At 37.3% G+C, this 24,209-nt stretch overlaps 1 protein-coding gene across 1 annotated transcript in view; it reads right to left on the bottom strand.

Moving 5' to 3' along the window:
• Positions 1 to 24,209, bottom strand: part of LOC125178111 — a 70,066-nt gene that overhangs the window by 20,110 nt on the left and 25,747 nt on the right. The window contains exons 7-16 of the mRNA XM_047881157.1: positions 18,548 to 18,673; positions 16,804 to 16,936; positions 16,443 to 16,595; positions 14,376 to 14,474; positions 13,991 to 14,151; positions 7,267 to 7,390; positions 5,543 to 5,676; positions 4,665 to 4,875; positions 3,586 to 3,694; positions 2,488 to 2,583 (exon numbers count right to left, since the gene is read on the bottom strand). Of these exons, the coding sequence (XP_047737113.1) occupies positions 2,488 to 2,583; positions 3,586 to 3,694; positions 4,665 to 4,875; positions 5,543 to 5,676; positions 7,267 to 7,390; positions 13,991 to 14,151; positions 14,376 to 14,474; positions 16,443 to 16,595; positions 16,804 to 16,936; positions 18,548 to 18,673 (1,346 nt within the window). The remainder of the gene's footprint in view (positions 1 to 2,487; positions 2,584 to 3,585; positions 3,695 to 4,664; positions 4,876 to 5,542; positions 5,677 to 7,266; positions 7,391 to 13,990; positions 14,152 to 14,375; positions 14,475 to 16,442; positions 16,596 to 16,803; positions 16,937 to 18,547; positions 18,674 to 24,209) is intronic.

Genomic DNA, 24,209 nt, shown 5'->3' with positions numbered 1-24,209 from the left:
TTTTCTTAATTCTAAATAGTTTTTTCAAGAACAATTCAGTCGCTCTACAATGACTGTCCCAACGTTTTTTGTGCATGACATAGCATTACATAGCATAATAATTACATAGCATAATAAAAAAAGGCACATTTGTTCTCCAACTTGATTGAATGGATTGACTTGGGCATACCATGCAAGCTCGGTACGACTCGGCCAAAGCAACCTTTACAAGTCGCTAATTTCAATTTGGTGTCCAAATATCAACCCAGTATTACAATAAGCCCAATGCTTCGTCTTCAATCAGATGTTTGAAAACCGCACGAATTGTTATTGAGATCTGTGATAGTTATTCAAATTTCGAAGTTTAAAAAAAAAATAAAAATAGTTGCGTTTTGACAGTTTCCATTTCGCTATTTTTTTCTGGCTGCTGATGCATGTAAAAGTATTTACCGGCTGTCGTATTTATACATCATACTAACAAACATTCCTGTAACTTTCATTTAATATTCTGTCTAATTTACTAAAAATCAAAGGTCATAAATCAAAACGATTGAATGTTCGAAAATAATTTTAAAAATCGCAAAGGCTTACCATTATCTGATACGATATATAGAATACATGGTCAACTTTTGTCGCATTTTGCCAGATCCGGTCGTCATTTTTATGCACATAATCTGTCCAGAATAAAAAATCTAATTCCGTTGTCATTTCCGTGAGTTAATGAAGTTCATTGTTTCTAGGTTACTGGACTAAATTCTGCAAACTGTGAAGAATCTAAGCTAAAATTATTTTGCAACTACCCTCTTTTCGAATCAATAATGCAGCAGTAAAAACTAAAATGCATCTCTATCTTGAATTTCTGTCTGAAAATAATCGCCGTAGGTTATCAATAATGTTTGCTTTAATTAGAAAATAAAAACGTTAACGTTTATGAAGTCCAAAAGTATGAGCTTCCCGGGAAGCATTCTCTTAAATTACTTCGTTATGGTAGCTGACCGTGATAGCTGACCAGGGTCTCTACTTTCAAAAAAAAAGTTCAGAGATCGTAAGTTCATCAGCCAATCATTGACGGCCTTTCAAGCAAAATCCACCAATCAATCATAGACAAGAAAATAGAGCGTAAGTACTTACGTTCACTTAGCGAGTTTCGAAAGTATGGCCCCAGTTTGCGATGAAGCTCATAACTAAAGTCAATGTGACCGAGCCAAGCCTGGCATGATCGTGTTTGTATGCTCGTAGAAGCATACTGAAGCTCTCCTATGATCGTCTCCTCAATATCATACAACTCGATTCGATTCTACTAAATTACGAGAATTTTGCTATTGGGTACGGCAAAACGGTCTTTCAACGCCCCCGACTTAAACACCCAATCATTGCGACCGAAAAATCTAATTGAATGCAGATTGGACGGAGGATTTTTAGACTGTGCCGCCAAAAAGGCTATTTGCTGTAAATTAGATAATTGTCGAGTGTACTTTTAAGTGCAAGCGAGTCACCAATCATGCATAGACTTGATCACCAAATCGACGGTTCTCGTTTGATTTTTTCGGAAAAACAGCATTCATTCCGGGACTTTTTTCTTGTTTTGAGGCCCGGCAGCGGCGTTAATCCGCGACGTTCAGTTTTAGCCGCAGTTTTAATATTAGCGAGCAGCGCGATGAGCTCGCTAATCGCACTGGATTTGCTGCCCATGTAAAAGTTTTCTGGCTAGGATGCAGAAAAATGTTCATTATCATAAATAGTTAATGAACGAAAACTTTGGCTGTGATGTTGCTTTTGTAGTGAAATTTGTGGCTGGCTCCTCGTGTGATACAAACAGATCGCAATGTTTTGGCACAACTCCCTGAAATTTTTTTCAATTTACTTTGGAAAAAGTTAAAATAATATGCACCAGGAATTAACTTATCAGTAATGACCTCGTACGCAACGTAAATGATTAATTTTGAGCTTAAATCCAGTCAAACAGCGAGCATACCGATTCTTAACATCTTTTATTGATCTTTTTAGTTACGTAATTATCATTAAATCTTTTAACTTCGATATCAGTTGATTTCCGATAACTTTGTACTTCATCTACGTTCGTTGCGTTGACATGGAAAGAGATAAAAATCTCGTACAAATAATCCATTTTAAAATGTAGTAGGTTGAAATTTAATTACTTTCCTGCATTTCGACGCCGATGATACGTGTATAACTTGAGCAGCTCTGGTCAAGCTATATAATCAAGTATTTATAAATTATTTTCAGTAGCCTGCAGTAGAATACGCTGCTTGATTCCGACCTGGGTGCATACGAGTAGTTCCTGTGATAAAAGTTTAGAAGCCAACGTCAGGGTCAGTTGTGGAGTGAGATAGTGTTAGGGGTCGTATATTAGGGTTTGAGCGCGACTCAGTGAGTGTACATGACTCACCACACGTACATGACTCACCACACGTACATGACTCACTACATGCACATGACTCACTAAGCGTATGCCACTCGCCACTAATATTTTTGCTTACAACGTACCTAGCGTGCGCGATATGCGCGGCGTCAGTTAGCAGCGCCAGAGCGTCCTCTGATCGTCCTGCGCGAGGCAGCGCTGCTCCCACGCCCACCAGCAGCCTAAAGGCACAGAAACAAATGCCGTAGATTTTTATTATTCTCTATTATTATCTCCGTACAATGATATTGCCACTTGCCAGCAGGGTGCGTAATCCATTTTTTACAGTGACAAGCTTCACTTTTGTCGTCCACGATCAAAAAAGTAAGTTTCGAATTTTTTACTATTCGTGAAGGGGATACCTTTTAATTATTTTTGTATTTTCAAACGCTTATAATAAATAAGCATTGATTTGTAGTAGACACAGTCACTCGCTGCATATACCTAGTGTATACGGTTTCACGTTTCGATGAGCTTCACTATTTCTAAATAACTATAGATAATCGCGATTTTTTTATTCTAAATAGTTTTTGTAAAAAAACTTCCGTCGCTTTACAATGACTGTCCCAACGTTTTATGTACATGATGATGAATTACATAGCATAATAAAAAAAGGCACATATGTTCTCCAACTTGAATTGAATGGATTGACTTGTGCATATCATGCAAGCTCGGTATGACTCGGCCAAAGCAATCTTTACTAGTCGCAGATTTCAATTAGGTGGGCAAATATCGACCCAGTATTACAATAAGCCTAATGCTGCGTCTTCAACACACCGGGTTTCGAATAAGATGCTCAGGAGCTAAGAAACGCTTATAGTTGGTATAAATAATAAAATATTTTCAATTACGACAGTTAATTGGGTGAAACCTGATCTTGATTGCGTTCAACTGTCTGACGTATCCGCGAGAAGCAGATATTAGAAATCATTTTCATAGTTTGGCTTGTTTTGATTACAAACAAGCTTGCTTCTTATATTTTACCATGCAGTTATAGCAATTATCTACGTTGAATATATTTCAACTCACATTGATTTTAATCTTCATAAATTGAATCATGATTGTAGCAAAAATAACTGTGACGGAATTAGTGTACCAAATTTAGTCAGTATTTAATATAATATTCCATTTAGTGCTCCAAGAACACTTAATATTAACGTGCCCGAGTTTCACAGAAAACTTACCTGCAAAAAACTGCTGCAAGCTGTGGATCGCCCCCCACTCCTCCCCCCTCGCGCACCTCCCCCACCAGCATCTCCCCCTCCCTCAGAGCCCCCGCCCATTTACGTCCATCTGCATGTATAAAATATGAGTTTTAATTTAATAACAATCAAACACATGTTCAAAAATAATATTTAATGAAACTAAAAATAACATTTTTATGATGATGAAATATTCTATCAAAATTTTGCTGGTAGGCGAAGGGAGGTAGAGAATTATTCCTGGAAAGAAATGTAAAACGTACGTGATTATGGTTCTAGTTATTTAAAGAGATTTTTTATGGCTATGCATGATTTGATCCAACAAATAAAATCTACACTCACTAGGCGAGAATTCAATCTCCTTCCCATAATATCATTAGTTTCCAGTTTTGTCTGTAATAACATCGTAAAAACATGTAAAGCCTGTTTTATTTGCCTGGGAAAGAATATTTACCCATAGTACTAAATTCTCCAGACTAAAATAAGCAAAGTTTAACATAGCAAAGATCAGGATTTTCATTATATTTCCGAGTTAAATCATTAGTAATTGCATTCTCGGATGTTGCCAGCAAACGCACACTATAAATGCGTGCTGCGAAGCATCCTTTATTTACATGCGTAACTGTGATGAAAAATTAAATTGTTGTGTTATTGTCATTGATAATTCAAAATTGCTGTTTTAATAAAAATTCCCACTTCTTATTTTAATAAAAATTTCCATTTATAATTTTAATGAAAATGTCTACATATTATAATAATTACAATTTCCACTTATGTTTTAATAAAAATTTCCACTCATTATTTGAATAATAATTCTTCTTATTTTTGAATAATAAGTTTCACTTATTATTTTAATAATTATTTCTACTTATTTTTAAATTATAATTTTCACTTATTGCTTCAATAATAATATTCACTTATTTTTTAGTGATACTTTCAACTTATTTTTAAATAATAATTTTCACCTTTTTTTTAACTAATAATTTTCACATATTATTTTTAAAAAATTCCACTTATTATTTCAATAATAATTTCCACGAGGCCGAATAGTCTCCCCTCACCGAGGGTCTCGAGCTTCCTGAGTACCGCCGAGACCCTCTTGACGAGGGCCGCCCTCTGCCTCGCTTGCTCGGACCGCGGCCTACGCATCCCGCGGCCCCGTGACACCACGGACCTCTTCAGCCCCCGTGACTTGCCCACACCCACGCTCATCCCCTCACCCGTACGGGACACCCCCGCGGGGTTACGCTGCCATAAGAATGCCTCCAGGTACTGGGGGAATAAATACATATAGGATTTTTCCATTTATAGTGAATTTTCTCATTTATGGAAAAAAATATAACTCAGTACTCACAGCAGTGAGTGACAGAGAGCACATTTTCTCGTCGACAAAAATGTGAAGTCACGGACGGACAGACAGACAGACAGACAGACTGACGGACATGACGAGCACAATAGCGCTTTTTTCCATAAATGAGAAAATGCGCTAAAAGGCGCTATTGTACTCGTCATGTCCGTCCGTCCGTGACTATCCGAGAAAATGCGCTATCTGTCACTCACTGCTGTGAGTACTGATTTAATTTTTTTTTCATTAGGTGACATAGTTTTGACTCTCTGTCCCAAAATCTTGCAAATCACTATTTCGAAGCTTCATTGCCCAAATAACTGGAACTTGGGAAGTTTATTCAACTAATGAGAAGCGCACTTTATTGATATGATGTCAATAAATTTTTCCGTTATCATAGTTGCAGTCGTATTCCGCCTTCCTCTAAATTTATCTTATATTTCTGGAACACTACAGTTGAATGTACCGGGAAGTAAAGTGGAAATAATATGATCATTGGGATGCTGTAAGACTGAATTTTAATTCATTCTAATTTTCTGAGTAATTATTTTAGAATATATTCATTGTAATTTGAATCAATTAATAAATTTCGACCTGGAGGGAGTCGAGCGCCTGCTTAGCCTGGGCGGCGACGAGTGCGCCAGAGCTGCCCAGGGAGGCACGGCGCGCAGCTGCCTCTTCATCAGAGTCGCGGTCACCGCGACGACTTCTGCTGTCATCCTTCCTGCCTGCGACCACTTCAGATCAGCAGTGATACGTTACATAATCATTTATTCTTCATAATAATCTATGTTTCATAATAGTATAATGTGCTTCAATAATAGTGTAACATTCTGCTCTCATCCTTCCTGCCTGCAACCACTTCAGTTCAGCAGTAATACGTTACATAATAATATAGTGTGCTTCAACAATAGTATAGTATAGTATAGTATAGTATAGTATAGTATAGTATAGTATAGTATAGTATAGTATAGTATAGTATAGTATAGTATAGTATAGTATAGTATAGTATAGTATAGTATAGCATAGTATAGTATAGTATAGTATAGTATAGTATAGTATAGTATAGTATAGTATAGTATAGTATATTATAGTATAGTAAAGTACAGTGTATAGTGTGCTTTAGTGTGCATTTTAATAAGAAAGTGTGTTTCATATTAGAAAGAGGTGCTTCATAATAACAAAATACACATCACAACAATATAACACATCACATGATTCATTATAACAACAAATGAATCACTTCCTGGTGACAAATATTTTTTATTATCGCCTATGTTCACTGTTTGCTATTATGAAGGAAATCATTTGATATATGAAGAGGTTTTCAACTTTGCGTTCCAGTAGCTTCATTCATTATCAATCGGCAAAGATATAAATTACTTAGGAATCTAAAACTAATATTTATCTCTAAACTATGTGTCTATGCTGGTTAAATATAAATTTTTGTGTAAATTCAGCAGAAGCAAGGAATTAAAGAATCGTTTGCCGGCTGTCAGTTTCCGTAAAGCCTCGACTTTTGCGCAAAAAGGGCAGAACTTAATTACGAGCTCAAGAGGAAGTCAATTTGGTTACTTGCAGCGTAAATAAAATTAAATTTACAATATAGTCAGCGATTTAAAAAACAAAACAGGAATCTTTTTTTTTATTTTATTTTTAATTCTTTATTTTACTTTAATTATTTTAATTTTTATTGAATAAATTTAATTTTGCTCAGCTTGGTAGTTGCAAGTCATCCAGCCATTCATGAGAAACATATATGAATAATTAATGCCGGTTTACAGTTCGATAATTCACAATTACTTGCTTTTCAACGTGTGCCACACGTTCAGCTCGATCGACTTTTACGAAAACGAAAAACATTTTTTCGATCGACATTTTTACGTTAGCACTATCATCAGATAGTGCTAACTTCAAGCGTCACACTGTATATCCTTTTAATTTATTTTCAAATATAATCAATATTTTCAAACCGTATATTAATAAAATTTATTTTATATATTCAATATTTTCAAAATGTTTATTAATAAAATTCATTTTCAATTATAATCGATATTTTCAAACTGTTTATTAATAAAATTTATTTTCAATTATAATCAATTTTTTCAAACTGTATATCAATAGAATTTATTTTCAATCATAATCAATATTTTCAAACTGTATATTAATAAAATTTATTTTCAATTATAATAAACATTTTCGAACTGTATATTAATAAAATTTATTTTCAATTATAATCAATATTTTCAAACTGTATTTTAACCAAATTTATTTTCAATTATCATCAATATTTTTATCTTCTGCTATGCGATGCTCACGGCTGTGATTGCGAGATTTATTTGTCTCTTCAGGCACGGTAGCGACGACGCTTCTGGTGAGGCCGCGCCTGTTCAGCAGCGAAGCAAGGAACTCCTTGTCGCAGCTCAACCCTCCCAGCAACCGCTGTCGGAAATAACAAGATTAGTTAACAATGACAGTATTTTTTCCATCCACGAATCTTTCGTAATTTCTTCATATAAAATAATTATTCTCATAATAATTAATAATTATTTATTAATAATGATTAATTATTTAACAATAATGAATAAATATTTAAAATAATTAATAAATATATAATAATAATTATATAATTATATTATCATAATTTTACGAACTTAATTTTTGCTATACATCATGCACGATTTCTCTCATGGTTCCTGTGTTATGAGGTTTGAATGGCAAAATTATTTATGGACATGATAAACACGTTTGTAAATAGGTTAAAAGCAGTTCAAAATCCTGTTGCATGTGTTTATTACTATACTTCTTACTCCTTCACGTGTTATATATTCAAGAAATTATTGTACCTGACTAGCATATATTTTCCGTATGTTACAAGGCACGATGTTGTTTTGCTACCGGTAGCGTATATTGTCAGAAAACATTTATGTTGCAAGAAGGGCATATGGTCGCTCGAAATAACAATTTGGTTGTAATTTAAGTTATTAAATACTGATGCAACCGGATGTTATACGGGTCCTGAAATGCTTCTCTTCCTTTGCAAACAGAAAAATTTTTGTTCTGTTTAATTTAGATTTATATGGGCAGGGTGGCCCAGTGGTTAAAGTTCAGAGTACCAAGATTGGAGCAGAGAGGCGCGGGTTCGATCCCAGCTCTGTGCGCCAGTTTCTGGTCAGAATCGGCAAGGAGGCCGGGCGGTTAAGCACAGCAGAATTGTAGCCGTGAGTTGCGAGTTCGAGACCGCAAAATGCTGTGAATGTTCTGCGATATTCAGAATCGGCGACAGGCCTACGGCCTAATAAACGCTGAAACCGCTATTATTTATTATTATTATTATTATTAGATTTCATTCAAACAATTTTACAGAAAATATATTTTTACATTAATTTTATATATTACAGAAAATGAATATTCACTTCATTTTTCATTCACTTCCATTTCAGTGTTACTTTTACTTTAAATTTTGCCTCAAAATTAATGACCATTATTAAGGCATGTATTGTTAATTTCTTTGCACTGAAGTTTTACTCCACAAAGTAAGTTTCGACCTTCAATGCTCAATAAACGATTTATACGTGAACAATAAATGAACGATTTATACGTGAACAATACATGTACGATTTATACGCGAACAATACATGAACGATTTATACGTGTCCAAATTGCACGATTTATGTAAGACAAAAAAGAATTACAATGTTATCGGTTTATGTACTAGGCAGCATCATAGACGAGTGAGTCGAGAATTTAGTATACATGGAAACTGGCGTCCCTCGTTTTGAATTAGAAACAATACTTTGGAGCCATAAAATTGGGCACTGCCTAATGCAGTTCCCGCGTTGCAACCACAACTTATGTCTGCAAAACTTACGATTTCCTCAAAACTTTTCACAAACTCCACTATAAATGCATTACTCGCTTCATCAGTACACAGATTAGCCAAGACTACTCAGAATATTTAAATTCTTGAACATCACTCAACTCTTTATGGTTCAAATTAGGAAATTCGTTGCTAAAAATTTAACAGGATGCTTGTTGAACATTTTTAATGATTGGAATGATTAGAAACATAAAAAGATTTTATTGTTCGTTAAAAACGTGAAATGAAAATGACCTCTAAGGTGGAATGGAACCTCAACAAACGTAGAGACATATATGTATAAGATGGAATAATGATATTCAATGATATTTGAGTGGTACTTTGTAAACACTGTACAAAGCATCTATGGAAATGACGTTAAGATGTCCATTATGATGCAAGTACATGTTTACGGCCAAACAGCCATCAAAGTGCTAATAGAGATTTCAAAATAAAGCAGGCTTGCAACGCTGTGGAAAAATTAGAGCCATATTGTTGCTCACTCAAATGGCAATGATAGAACTTGTCAGTAACTTTCAAAAATTAATATGTTCGAACCAAGATATGTTCATGTTCAAACCCAACGCTTCATAATAATGCAATTTTACTAATATATGTTCTCATTCCCATTCCAAATAAGGAAACCCAATTACGGTAATGTGTAAATTCAACGCGGAACGTACAGAATTCACTTCCGCATTACAAAATTTAGAACTCAATAGACTGAACATGTTAGACTGTTGGAACTGAAATAGAATAGACTATTAGAACTGAAATTTTTTGAACATGTTAACATGTTCAGTCTATTGAGTTCTAAATTTTGTAATGCGGAAGTGAATTCTGTACGTTCCTTGTTGAATTTACACATTACCGTTCAAGAACCTAAAGTATCGTGCAAGCTAGAATTTTAAAATCACTATCAGATAAAGAGGTGTTGCACTGTTCGGCATGAACACATACAGCAGAATGAGGTGGATGTGCAAGTAGGTTCCCCGTTCATGGTGTTATGAACTGAAGCTGAACTGAACTTTGTGTTATGAACTGACAATGCATGGAGCTGGACTCCAAAACGTTTTCTTTTATAAAGATATGGTGAATTTTTGTGATTTTGTCTTCGCTTTTAAATTCCTGGGCCTATACTTTCAAAAAAAGTTAAGAGATTGCAAGTTCATCAGCCATACATTGACGGCCTTTCAAGCAAAATCCACCAATCATAGACAAGAAAGTAGAGCGTATAAGTAATTACGTTCACTTAGCGAGTTTTGAAAATATGGCCACTGGTTAACTAGCGATTTACGTAAACAAATGATTTTAATACTTATATCCAATCTCAACAAAATTCGTATTGACTTGGTTGCGAAAAAAATTCTGATTCGTTTTGCTTGAATTGAAGGAAATCATGAATTTTTTCTGGGATATCACAATTTCGGCAAGTTTTGGCAATAAAAACAATAATAATTTTTCAGTCGTTGTATCGCTCATGCTCGGATTACATTGAGTAAAAAATCGTTCTTGATTTCTCTTGTGCAGCATTAGGCGAGGTTTAGTTTAGCTTCTACGCTTCATTACAGGGAAGAAAAGTGTGGCAGTCATAAGCATGACTTTCATAACGAACATTTGAGGGCGTAACTGGCTCGTTTGCTGTAACGACGTGAAACATTAAAGGCTTCTTTTAGTGAGGGTTCCTCAGCGTGTGCCATTACACTGAATCTCCCATGATAATGAAGTCATCAACCTGGGTATAAATTAACTCGTCCTTTCCGCAGAACGGCGTCGGAAAGTGAGATGCAAAATTTCGTCTCAGACGCGCAGATTCTGAGACGGAAAGTCGCATAAGATCAGGTTTTGCCCTGAACACAATTGGAAAAACAAATTGTTGTCTGTTGGATATTCCGCTGAGGAAAAAAGAGATTAGCATATGAACTGGTGCATCGCTGGGAAGATATGTTGAAAACTTCCAAATAATGTTCACAGCGATACGCTAGGTCATATGCGAATCTATTTTTCCTCACTGGAAAATCCAACAGAAAACAAATATCTGTGGACTGGTAAATTTATTTAATGAATAATCTAAAAACAATCTTTTAATTTTTTAGGTAGTAATCAAGAGGAGATAGCTGCGGATTTTTTTACTAGCTTTTTATCCAGCTATGAACAAATTTATTAAGTTTTCGTACGAGATGAAACTCCACGTTCAAATATACTGTATTAGAAATGGTATTCGACGATCTTGATTTGCATAATATCACATTTTTTCCTAAAAGATGACATTCAAATTTTAAACTGATGTACCATATGCTTATCTGCCTTATCATCAGAGTTTTGAAGCATGGATACGCATTCAAATATCCATCTTTTCAGACGGAAGCGATTTATAAATTAAAATGTTGTATTCCATCATCGAAACGAGTTTTATAATTTTGTCGAATTTCAACGAATAAACAGTCCGTAGAGTATACTTCAATAACTCAAATTAATGTCGAACACCGTCAAACATATTTGAGTTGCAATTCTCCACTCCACAATCCCCATTCTCATCGCGCTCTTGACAAACTAGTATATTATTTTATTTCTATGTGTCCTCATCACTCCACAATGGGGCAGCAAAAAATTTAAATTACAAATCATTATGAAGAGTCATAAGCAGAAAACGAGCGTCATTTTATAAGTCCGAAAAATAAAACTCGGTTGATAAAATGTGGGTACATGTACATCATTTGGTTCACAGTAATTTTGAAGAGTGAATCATATAGATGACGTAATCATTGAGAATACCGATTAAAGGTGTTTGTTTTTCTGTCAATATCTGGTAACTTTTAACTATGACTGGTTTCTGTTAAAAAATGTAATAAGAATTCAAGACATGAAGATGTGCATTTGAAATTTAGGTTTGATAATGGAGCACTTTCGCAAAAAAAATGTATTTGGAAGAATTTTGGAAAATAAGATTGAAGCTGGTCGACATTTAACATGTGAGTGAAGAATGTTGAAATTCAAATGACCAGCCAACTCACACAGATAAAAAGAACAGCTATGACATTTCCATGACAGAGCGCATAAATTTTCTTGTCAATTAGATAGCCATTCCGAATTAGAGAAGCAATAACACTCGTCACAAAATTGAAAACACGCCAAAATGTAAAAACTTGTCGAACTCAATGAAGCGCGTCGGAGAAGCGAACGTTTCCCCCCTCCCCCCCCCCCCCAAGGGCCCTGCTGTCATATTGTAATTACCATCGCTTATGAAGCAATGGCTTCACAATTGCCATTGAGGTACGTTCCCTGACAGAACTCGGCTAGCGCGCTGCTATTGAAAGGCATTAATTAGCGAGGAAGTTGATTAGCTCGCCTTTACCGCTGTCGTCGCATGAATGAATGATGAGCATTCACTAGCTCAGAGACCACTGGCCTCGACCCACTAGTATATATTATCCAGATTTTATGATCACAGCGCCGTGACCTCGTCTCATACATCATGGAAACCATATAGTGTTTCATAATTAATGTTGACTGAGACAACCGCTGCCGAAAGAATCGCGCTCTGCTGACAACGCGTTCACAATTCCAATGTCTGATTCTCTTCTTGGATGTGCACACATAATTTGAATGAAATTCAATAATTGCTGATGTTTCATGCACCAGCACGCAAAATTGTTTGCAGAATATGCAGTTAATTTTTTATAATTTGGGCTACGGGATTTCCTATTTTTATTGAGACATTTTTACACTTAATTGTTTTTCCCGATTATTGTGAACGTGATCAATTTAAGCTTTGAAAGTCCCAGCGCCAGGCGCTGCAGAGCCGAACGATTATGACGAATCGGTAACACGAATTGCATTTATTCGTGAATAATTTGTTCTGAATTTATGTATATTTATAACATTTTCATCATTTGAGTTATGTTTGCTTTGCCTGCCGTAAAAATAATATTTTTTTAATATGTGATCAAAATATTTAAATAAATATAACCTTTGGGATTTCACTACAAATGGCGGTCTTGTCTGCTATCAAAATAATAATTCATGCGGTAAAAAACAACAGTTCGGCTAGCTTTTTTTTACTTATATTTTAGATTTAAAAAATCAGAGAAACAGCGAGCTGTACACGGATAATCGTAGTAATTTGAATGATGAATATGTTCGAAATCATGGACAACGCATATTTACCTATGAATATATGCTGCTAGATACGTAATGAAAGATTTACAGATGCACAAGATTCAATGCCAATTACTGACAAATATCAGTGTTGAAGGCCGAGTTGAGGAGGGTCAAAAAGTTAGATTTTAACTCTTGCCAAGCGATTGTTGCTTCAGTATGGTGAGGCCGTAACATTTGATGATGGTTGCAAATTCACTTTGAACTGATTTTGAAATATGTTTGTGTTATTGTCGTATTATGACCTGATTAAATGAATCAATAACTTTCGCAGTTTGAGTTTTATATTTTTCATTTTGATTTTCAGAAACAGTTTTCGATATGGCATTAATAGAGAAGATAATTATGTAGTAAATTGTCAATGGGGGAAATTTTAATTCATGACTGAAGAAAAATAAGGATTATAGATGACCAAAATTTACAGCCACTGTAGACGTCGTTTTTGAAACATTCCAGGATTAATACGGAATGCTCAAAAAAGCTGCATTAACATTGAGTTGAAAAATAAAAAGTATCTGAAAATATTTTTGTGGACTTCAGTGATCAGTCGAAATTTATCGTCATGTCTTGCAGGTTAGTGTTCCGCAAACAACTTTGTTCCGCCTTCCCCAGTCAAATTTAGAGTGATAAAACTTACTAAATTTCGACTTTTAATAAATTCAGAGTTTCCAATTTTGATCGCAAGTAAGTAATAAGAATGTTCAATAATTTTCAATAAATAACTAATGCTTTCAACGCACCTTAATAATAAACTTAGAGTTTCCAATTTTAATCGCAAAGAAGTAATTAGAATATTCGATAATTTTCAATAAATAACTAATGCTTTCAACGAACCTTAGTAATAAATTTAGAATTTCCAATTTTAATCGCAAGGAAGTAATAAGAATGTTCAATAATTTTCAATAAATTACTAATGCTTTCAACCCACCTTAGTAATAAATTTAGAATTTCCAATTTAATCGCAAGGAAGTAAAGTAATAAGAATGTTCAATAATTTTAAAGAAATAACTACAATTGCAACGCACCTTAGAAGCCAGTTTACTCGTCTGGACCTCAGGAATGAGGAGACGTGGTTTGTTCGAGTCGTTCCCTCGCGAGCTCCTGGACCCAAACCCTCGGCTGGAATTAGAATAGCGGCTCTCGGAAGCGATTCCCTTGCGATTTCTGCTCTCGGACACGAACGGTTCTGCAAATTTTAATTAAAATTTTAGAGAAATTCCGTGAAAAAGTAGCATGGGTGGAAGGATTATGTAAGATGGGCCAAAATTAACATTTTGATTCAGGAATTAAATTAAAAATAATTTCAAACAAAAATCAACGGACTTCTGTTCGAAAGAAATTTATCAAAAGAAATTCATTAAACTAATTTAGAATCATGAATTGCTATTAGAACGTCAGTCCGTAACCCACCCGAGCCCGCAGGCGTCGCAGTGAAGACAACCGCTTGCCGTTGCTGATCAACCACCCCTTGTTCTTGCTCTTCCTCTACCGCTTCTGGAAATACTCGGCCTGTAGCGAAAATTAAATTAAAACGTATACTAAAATTGCAAATATATGTAGTTACTCGTTATGAACTCTTCAGAAGAGAGGAAAAATACATGTATATTGCAGTTCAGTTAAGTATTATTTTGATTTGATAAATATTGGTCAACACGAATTCTAAGATTAGATAATTGAAGCAAAATTGAATTTTATTCACCTGAATGAGACTTTGAGACTGTAGACTTTCCAGGCCTAATGAACTATCATTTTATAAAGATGCTTATACACGGTGCTTGTATTAGCTGCAAGTATTCGCTGCGAGTTTTCACACCCATAGTTTTGGCGGCTGAAAGCCTATACACGAGAATAGATTTGGTAAACAGCCCGCTGGTGCTTTTGAAGAAGCAGTTGGTGGCATATTTGCCTCTCTTGCATGAAGAGGTGAAAAAATTTTTAAATCAGCGTAGAGAGTGGGTGAGAGACTGATTAGGTCCCGATCAAGTTTGAAAACACTACTTCCTCAATTAGCTTCTGTTGAAATATTTATCGTGACGTACATTTCACAAGCGATCAAACTTTTGGAACAACTAAAAGAGCAGTTCAATATCATTTGAAGACCTATGGACGTTCATATAAACGTCGTCGTTGGGACAAGACATAGTTCATTACAATAGAAACACTTGTCCCAAGTAGAAAACAGAGCGACACAAATGTGCACACTACGGCTTCCGCAGCCTTATTACCAATAATAAACCGCAAATTTACACTGAAACTGTTTCAGACGCAAACGCATCAGCTACTTGCATCTGAAGAATAAATCATCACAATATTTGGAGTGCGAATACTCGCATCTAATACTGGCCCCGTGGATAAGCAAGCACTTTAAGCTTGAAAATCACATCACAAACCTCGGTCAAGTTCGTTATCTTGAGATGATGAGTTAGTTTGTAGGAAAGATTCTTCAACCGCTGAAACATTTACTTATTTGCTTAAAAAACACCAACGATGATCATCAAGTTTTATTGCGTCGGTACTACTTGAAGATATTTCCACCGATGAACTAACAAAAATATCGAAATTATCTTTTTAGTAATTCACGTAACTGAAGGCAATCGTCTGATCATAGCTCGTCCTAGTAATGAACAAGAAATTATAACATGATATATGTACTTATCACAGGATAAATAGGCTAGCAAATTATAGAATGTGCTGAGGTTATCTAGGTTCTCCAGCCGCACTAAATACTTCCTCAGGGGCCCCAACAAGGCTTCGAAGGAGGTTGTTTTGGTTCTGCTCTGCTCTTTTGTATTCACACTCTCCAAAATGAGATAACAGGGATAAATTGTACAGGTAACCAGACAGCGCACCGCTGGCAGTGAAACACAGTGTAACACAGAACGTATACTGGCAAGCGTGAACGAGGTTCAGCAGTCTGTATATGACGAGTATAAAAGGCATACTGACAACGATGTCAGATACATCGCATATCAGCTATTGTTCGCTCTATTATGGTTCCATAGAAAGTTGTGCACCTTAACTCTACACATAAATCATCATAAAATAACAAATAAATGAACATTGGTCCGGCACGAATATTATTTTGAATAACACGACATTCTAAGTAGGCCTTATAAAATGCTGTATGAAATAATCTTAAATACATTGCGAGGACTATTAACGTACAGAATTCAGTTTGCCCTTCAAAATGAAACTCCAGGTATAAATTTGTATTTTTTAATGTACGCGAAACCTCTGAATAATCGGGCAATAACGGACAACGATTAGTTTGCGCACCTCAAACCTGCGCGTTTCCTTAGTTTCTTGTTATATGTTTGGGACGTAGCAGTCCCAGGCAACGATAGATCGCTCATCCGCCCATCCGCTGATTATCGCTCATCCGCCCTCATTTGGGCCACCTGATGCACGATGGCAAGATAACAAACCTCTTGTTGTTCACTGCACAACCTACGTTATTTCTACGGGAAACTCACGCACCTCCAATGACGTTGAGGATGGCCTCGCGACACTGGTGGCCGCCCCTGCAGAACTGCAGCATGTCAGGTCGAGCGCGGGCACCGCGCTCGTACAGCACCAGCGCGCGCTCGAACTCCGCCATGCCGTACAGCGCCTCGGCCTGCACCAGGACGGCTGACGCGGGTACAAAACATTCATCTGCCTGAGATCTCCGAACGGATGATTATTTAAACAATTTAGTTTTTAAAAGTCAGTAGGAATATTAGCTGTTCGGAAATCATTTTTCGTGTTAAGCATAAAATTAAAACAGTTTAATTCTCTCTAAAACAAGAACAATTTTCTTTAAAAAGTATGAAAAATTAAAGTCATATTATTGCAGAACCTTTGACCATGGTAGGATCAGCTTGCAGCGCCTCCTGAGCGTCCTGCATGGCCTCTTGAAGCCGCCCCAGCAGCAGGTAGCAGCGGCCGCGCGTCGTGAGCGCCCCTGGGTCACGACCTCCGCACGCCACTGCCTGCGAATGCCGACACAGTCAAAATAAATATAACTCAGTACTCCCTGCAGTGAGTGACAGAGAGCGCATTTTCTCGTCGACGAAAACTTGAGGTCACGGACGGACGGACAGACGGACAAACGGACAGACAGACGGACGGACGGACATAGCGAGCACAATAGTGCATTTTTTCCATAAATGAGAAAAATGCGCTAATAATTGCGATCTTGAACGAGAGCTTACAAAATTTTGTATTATCCTTCTGGATGAAGGTATTATTCTCGTGTCACAGCATACTCTTTCCACGTTTTTAGCGCATTTTCTCATTTATGGAAAAATGCTCTATTGTGCTCGTCATGTCCGTCTGTCTGTCTGTCCGTGACTTCACGTTTTCGTCGACGAGAAAATGCACTCTCTGTCACTCACTGCAGTGAGTACTGAGTTATATTTTTTATATCATTCTATCGCGGGATCATATTTTTGTAGTGTCGCAGCTTATTGCGGCACTTCAGCGTGGGCGTTGTCTCGTATTATTTTAGCCTATTCTCCTTGTGTCAGAAAGTATTCACTTGGTGTTATAACGTATCCTTCGAGTGCTGGAGCTTGTTATATTACTCACCCAAGTGTTTGAACGTATTTTTCTTGAGTAGTCGCGTGTTTTTCAGTGTCGGAGCGTATTCATCTAGTTGTGGAACGTATTTATTTGAAGTTGGAGTAACTTTCTCCCGCGCTAGAGCGAGTTCATTCAGTGACAAAGCGAATTCATGTAGTTTAAGAGTGGGTTATGCTGGTGTATGAGCGCATTCATTCATTTTTAGTGAATGTTTCAGGTGTCAGATTGTATCCTTCCAGTGTCAGGGCGTATTTCTCATGTGCCAGAGCGTATTTTACACGGCCAGAGCGTATTCTTCTAGCGTTAGAATAGATTATTCTCTTATCGGAAGTTAAATATCGAACAATGAAACGTATTCTAATGATAGAGTTTTTATAAATAGGTATTAAAATTATACAAAACAGCTTTCCGAAATAATGAAAAAAATATCTACATGCATATTTCAAACACAAATTTTAAATTACGAAGAGATTTTCTTTCTTGCACGATGACCATGTAATTCACTTAATTGCAGAAAAAACGCATAATGACATCTCTACCGATTAACTTACAAGACTTTTCTCGAGAGATTGGTTCGACTCGTGCGAAATTATCTGTGGATTTTCAATTGTGGAGCAACCCGTAGAGTTTAGTAAAGTTTCATCAGACTTGCATATGTTTATACTCGATAATTTGATATATGAATGCATTATTTATGTCAACATTACTATTTTCATAAATCCTCCAAAATCAGGTGATCAGAATTGTTTGCTAGCTGCAACAGTAACACAGACAAAATAAACACAAATTCGCGGAACGTGGAAATTTTGTCTCTCAGCAAGCGGAAATGAATTCAGAAATTTCAATATTGTTAGGGAATTGTACTAATTTATATAAATCGGTGAAACTCTGAACTATCTGAACTAAACCCTTGACATAACAGCACCTAATTCGAGTGACAGAAACAGAACATCGCCACAGCAAAATGACATAGAATAATCAACTGACTTTCTGAGCACACTTGAGAGCGGTCTACTGACTTTCTGAGCACACTTGAGCGCAGTCTCGACGTGGCCCGTGGTGATATTCTTGTGCGCCTCTGTCAGGTAAACGGTCCAGTCGAGGTCCTCCGGTAGGGCAGCTCGCCTCTCACCTCGCCTCTTCACCTGAAAATTTTACAGCGCATACAGGATGCTGACTGAGTATCAGGAATAAAGTAGGAATTAGTGTAGGAATAACAGGGACCGCAATGAAATAAGGACCTCAATGAAACAGGGACCACAATGAAATAGGGACCTAAATTAAATAGGGATAACAATGAAATAGGGACCTCAATGAAATAGGGACCACAATGAAATAGGCGCCACAATGAAATAGGGACCACAATGAAATAGGCACCACAATGAAATAGGCACCACAATGAAATAGGGATCACAATGAAATAGGGACCACAATGAAATAGGGATCTCAATGAGATAGGGACCACAATAAAATAAGGACCACAATGAAATAGGGACCTAAATGAAATAGTGATCACAATGAAATAGGGACCTCAATGAAATAGGGACCACAATGAAATAGGGACCACAATAAAATAGGGACTTCAATGAAATAGGGACCACAATAAAATAGGGACCTCAATGAAATAGGGACCACAATGAAATAGGGAGCACAATGAAATAGGGAGCACAATGAAATAGGGACTTAAATGAAATAGGGACCACAATGAAATAGGGACCACAATGAAATAGGGACCACAATGAAATAGGGCCTACAATGAAATAGGGACCTCAATGAAATTGGGACCACTCTGAAATATGGACCTCAATGAAATAGGGACCACTATGAAATATGGAGCTCAGCGAAATATGACCCGAATGAAATTTAGGAAACACAGGGACACCACTAACAAGATAAGATTGTGGTGAAGTTTAATTAATTTACTGGTTACAGTGGAATAAATAGTAAATTGAGTGCTCGAAAAAATATGGAGGCACATGCTGGGAAACTGTAATTGCACAACTGTTGAACATTTCAAACCTGAATAATTTGTACAAAACTTAGGAGATACTTAGATGCAAGCAATCCTTTGAGTCAGGAAAATATTCCCTATATTGCTATCTCACGAAAATTAGTTATTTCTAATTTGCTTAATATCAAATGATGAAGCATTTGAGTTATTGTTGACTCTGACATTTGAAAATGTGTGATTTAAACATAATCTATAAATTCATAAGCATAACGTACACGACGGGATTAAGCTAAAATTATTTTGTTCCATCACCAACGCAAATCTGTAAGTGATCCGTATCCAGTTCCATGCTACGAATACGCGCTTAGTTCTTGGTCAAGAACCACGCAGTCTTTGACGACCTTTTCAAGCGCGTCAGACAAAAACCAACACCGGTCCCCAAGACTCGTTCTCAATTTGTCCTAACTTTCTGGGCCGGTCATTTAAGTTTTTCCTGCTCTAAAGGCCCGTTTAGGAGAAACTTTAGCGTTATCTGCTGGGAGGTGTCTTGTGCACCTGGTTTTCGAGAAGAGGTTTCGTTAACCCCTGAAGGCTGAAGGCAAGTCGACCGGTAGACACGAGGGCTCTCAATCTTTTCACCCACGACAAGACGCTAATGGAACAAAAATCTGGGATTTTAGCGAGGAACGCCAGTTACCGTCTGAACTACCACTGGGGTGACATCGTTTACACGAGTTTTTGCGATTTAAATTTTACTAATTATTACTTATTTATTTGTACAGGGTGCGGCGCGGGAACTTACTTATTTGAATTGCGCGCCACGTGGCGGCCATTAGTCCTAGGAAGGTGGCGCCATGCGCAATATGGTGCGCGGGCTATGAAGTTTTTCGTCCATTCAGTTCAGTTGCGACCATGCAGTGGTCGAGAGAGGAGCGCGCGTTCGCAGTCTCTGTGTACTTTTCTAGTGGCCGGTCTATCGTTGCAACCCAGCGTGCGTTTAGGAGGCAGTTTAATGTCGCGCCCACTGGTCGTGTTCCTGGTCGTACATCAATCGTTCAGTGGGTGAATACTTTTATGAATACAGGCAGTGTGTGGAAACAAAAACCAGGTCCTTCCAAAACCACTAGGACGCCAGAAAATGTCGAGAGAGTAAGGCAGGCGGTTTTGCAATCACCTAAGCGATCCGCACGAAAACATGCATCTGCGCTTAGAATTTCCGATCGCACAGTTAGGCGAATTCTGCACCAAGACTTAAAATTCCACCCTTACAAACTGGCAGTGGTGCAAAAACTAAATCCACGTGATTTTGTTTCACGACAAAGGGCATGTGAAGCCATCGTTGAAAACTTGCCTAACAACGCACTTGTGTTTTTTAGTGATGAAGCACATTTTCATCTGTCAGGGTGTGTGAATAAGCAAAACATGCGATATTGGAGTGGTGTGAACCCCCGAGAACTTCATGAGAAGCCCCTTCATGCAGAACGAGTGACTGTTTGGTGTGCCTTATCCAGGACTGGCATCATAGGCCCATGGTTTTTTGAAGAGAACGATAGGGCAGTTACAGTCACTTCTGAACGGTACATTCAGATGATTCAAGAGTTTTTCCTTCCAAAACTTGATGAACTTGGTGTAAGAAATGTGTGGTTTCAACAAGATGGGGCCACGGCTCACACAGCACGCGCTTCAATGGCTCTCTTGCGCGAACACTTTCCATAACGCGTGATCTCCTTAAGGGGCGATCTCCAGTGGCCAGCGCGCTCGCCGGACTTAGCCCCCTGCGATTATTTTTTGTGGGGATACTTGAAATCCTTAGTGTACACCAATCGTCCGAGGACCCTAGCTGAACTGAAGAACAACATTCGCGTTGCTATTGCTGACATTGGTCCAGACATGCTTGAGAAGGTGGAGCGAAACTTCCGATCTCGTCTGACAAAATGTATTGAACAGCATGGAGGTCACCTACAAGATGTAATATTCAAGAATTAAACTTGTAAGTAAACCCAACGAAACTTTAAATGTAGCTCTTTGTAAAAAAGAAAGAATTAAAACGCTATCTTTAATACTTTTTACTTTGTGATTTTTTTAAAAGAGTAAGTTCCCACGCCGCACCCTGTATTATATAATCATTATTTTGAGCCTTGAGATATTTTGCAATATTATGGAATCTTCATCAAAAGTTGATTCATTAAAAAATTAAGTTAAATTATTTCCAGCCTAATACTTTGACCTCACAGACGTACTGGGACGTCAGAATAATTTTCAGTGTGGCCTGATTGCGGGACTCAACCGTTGAAATTCACTGTATAATTCGTATAGTAACTTAACGACGAAGCCATCCATAGAGTAAGATTACAACCTTAAAAAATATTATCTTCTGTTTGATGACACAGAAATGGCCGTTAGCTGGCCGCCTATTATATATCCTCGATTTTCACTATGGTATTGCCTCATACTGCGATATAAAATGCGTTATGAGACCTTAGGGAAATTCACAGATCTTGCGTCATCCTGAGCGTGGAGCTTAACTTCTGTCCGATGGCTACAGCAAGATGTACAGCACAGCAAGATGTACAGCACAGCAAGATGTACAGCACAGCAACGTTCTGAAAATTTCTATCGTGGTTTATATGGTTATTAACATCAAATTAATGTTTTCTTAGGATTTATATTAGCGGGGAGTTATCATTTTGCATGTTTAATTTTTCTTGCTAAGCCCGTATGTAAATTTTTTGCATTCGCTCGTTTGTGTAGACAGTGACTCGGATGCAGTTTCCACGCTGGCATAATTCTATGTCAAAAAGACACGAATCACGTATTTTAAAAAAATAATACAAAAATAACATGTGATTTCAATTTTCTTCACGACACCTATTTGCCACTACCTTATTTTTCAATTTATTTTCCTTCCTGAAAAATTCATTCGCCACCATAGCGTCTATTTTGGTGTACTATTCATCACCCATGAAATTGTATATTTTGCATAATTTATTTAACCTGGTTAAAATTTAATCATTTCTTAAAAGAATTGAAATATTTGATCGCAACCTCACCAATGCAATGCAATTAAATGCATCGTAGTTAAATTAAAGCCTAAAATTTTCAGTTTCCTATAAATTTCAGCAAGAAAATTGCTAAGCCTTCTTTGTTCAGGCGTCGCACACCAAAGGTATTGCGCACATTGAACATTGCGCCTAATATGTACACGCCATGCCTAACATGTACACGCTGTGCCTAACATGTACACGCCGTGCCTAACATGTACACGCCGTGCCTAACATGTACACGCCGTGCCTAACATGTACATGCCGTGCCTAACATGTACACGCCGTGCCTAACATGTATACCATCTAAACAATGTGCCACCAACACATTGCGCCGCGCACGAAAGCGTTGTGCGTTACACGTATATCATTTCACTAACGCGTCACATTACACCTGTCGTAACTCACACGATCTGTGCCATAGAAGTGCTGCAGCTTACAAACGTTAACTCATAAACCCGCACTTATACACGGCACTTCACAACCATCCTGCGCTCACGCATTGCGCCTCAAAACCATCGTGCCCGGCATGCCTTCATGCGTTGCGCATCAAACCCTGAAGCGCCGTGGCTCAAAAGGCTCCGTTGCTCAAAAAACCCTCGCCCCCAGGCGCCTAAGACCGGGGTGGGGGAGGGGTTAGCTTCATCACATAACGCCGTATGAGTTTGCCGCTCAAATGCCTTCCTCATAAACAAGCCAGGGCCGCATTTCCCGTTTAATTTTGTCGTCCCCTCAAATCCTAATTAGGCGGTGATGGCATCAAACGATTGGCGAGGAGACTCGGGACAGGTGGGGGGTAGCGGTGATGGGATGTGTGGTGACATCGAGTTATTGGGGATGCCTGTGATGATGATTTTTGCGTTTTCATGGGTTGTTTAATGCGTGCACAAATGTTTTATAGGTGTTGAGTGGATTAAGAATCTTTCGCAGAGAGCTACAGAGATTGCAATGTACCATTTACAAAGAATTGTATCTGTAAACTTAACGGAGATGTCCCGAAATACAGACTATCAGGACTAAATGTAGATCGAAAACTGAAGCACAATTTTGGCAAATTCATACATTCGGCAGTCGACGGGCATCAATATGCCTAATAGAGTTGACGATGTCGAATTAAGGGAACGGATCAATTACAATTATGAGGCATCTCTCATAAATATATTTGTTTCCAATGCTGCAGCTTTCCAAGTTCAGTGAGAACTCATGTTTATTATATTACAATGCATTTAGAAATGCTGTGAAATACATTTACAGTATAATTCCATAGTTATTGGTAAAGCAAAGACTTCACTTAACCAGCAACATTGACGCCTCTGTGAGTTTATTTGCGACCTTAAATGCTCAATAATTTTACGGAAATTCAGGCTAGATTTCCGAAAGATGAGTTTAGCGTACAACGTGTTAGAAGTAGAAATTTGAATGTTTTTTTTAGTTTTATTATTCCATTCTAGTAACGATTTTACGGTTAAATGTTTCAACGAGCGTTTCCTTTAAATTCCCACAATGCTTCAGAGGAGTAATTAATAAAATAATTTGAAGCTGACCCGATGTATCAAATGCATCATAACAGTCTCAAAACCCTTGTACTCATAATTAAATTCATAGGAACAGGTGCAAATGACACAGATTTCAGGGAATGATTGATGTGAACACCGACAACGATTCAGCTATGAAATGATTATTGGATGT

The sequence above is a fragment of the Hyalella azteca genome, unplaced genomic scaffold, assembly GCF_000764305.2.
Source record: "Hyalella azteca isolate HAZT.00-mixed unplaced genomic scaffold, Hazt_2.0.2 contig7219, whole genome shotgun sequence".
In the NCBI taxonomy this organism is placed as follows: domain Eukaryota; kingdom Metazoa; phylum Arthropoda; class Malacostraca; order Amphipoda; family Hyalellidae; genus Hyalella; species Hyalella azteca.
This window is presented reverse-complemented; position numbering and strand designations above follow the sequence as displayed.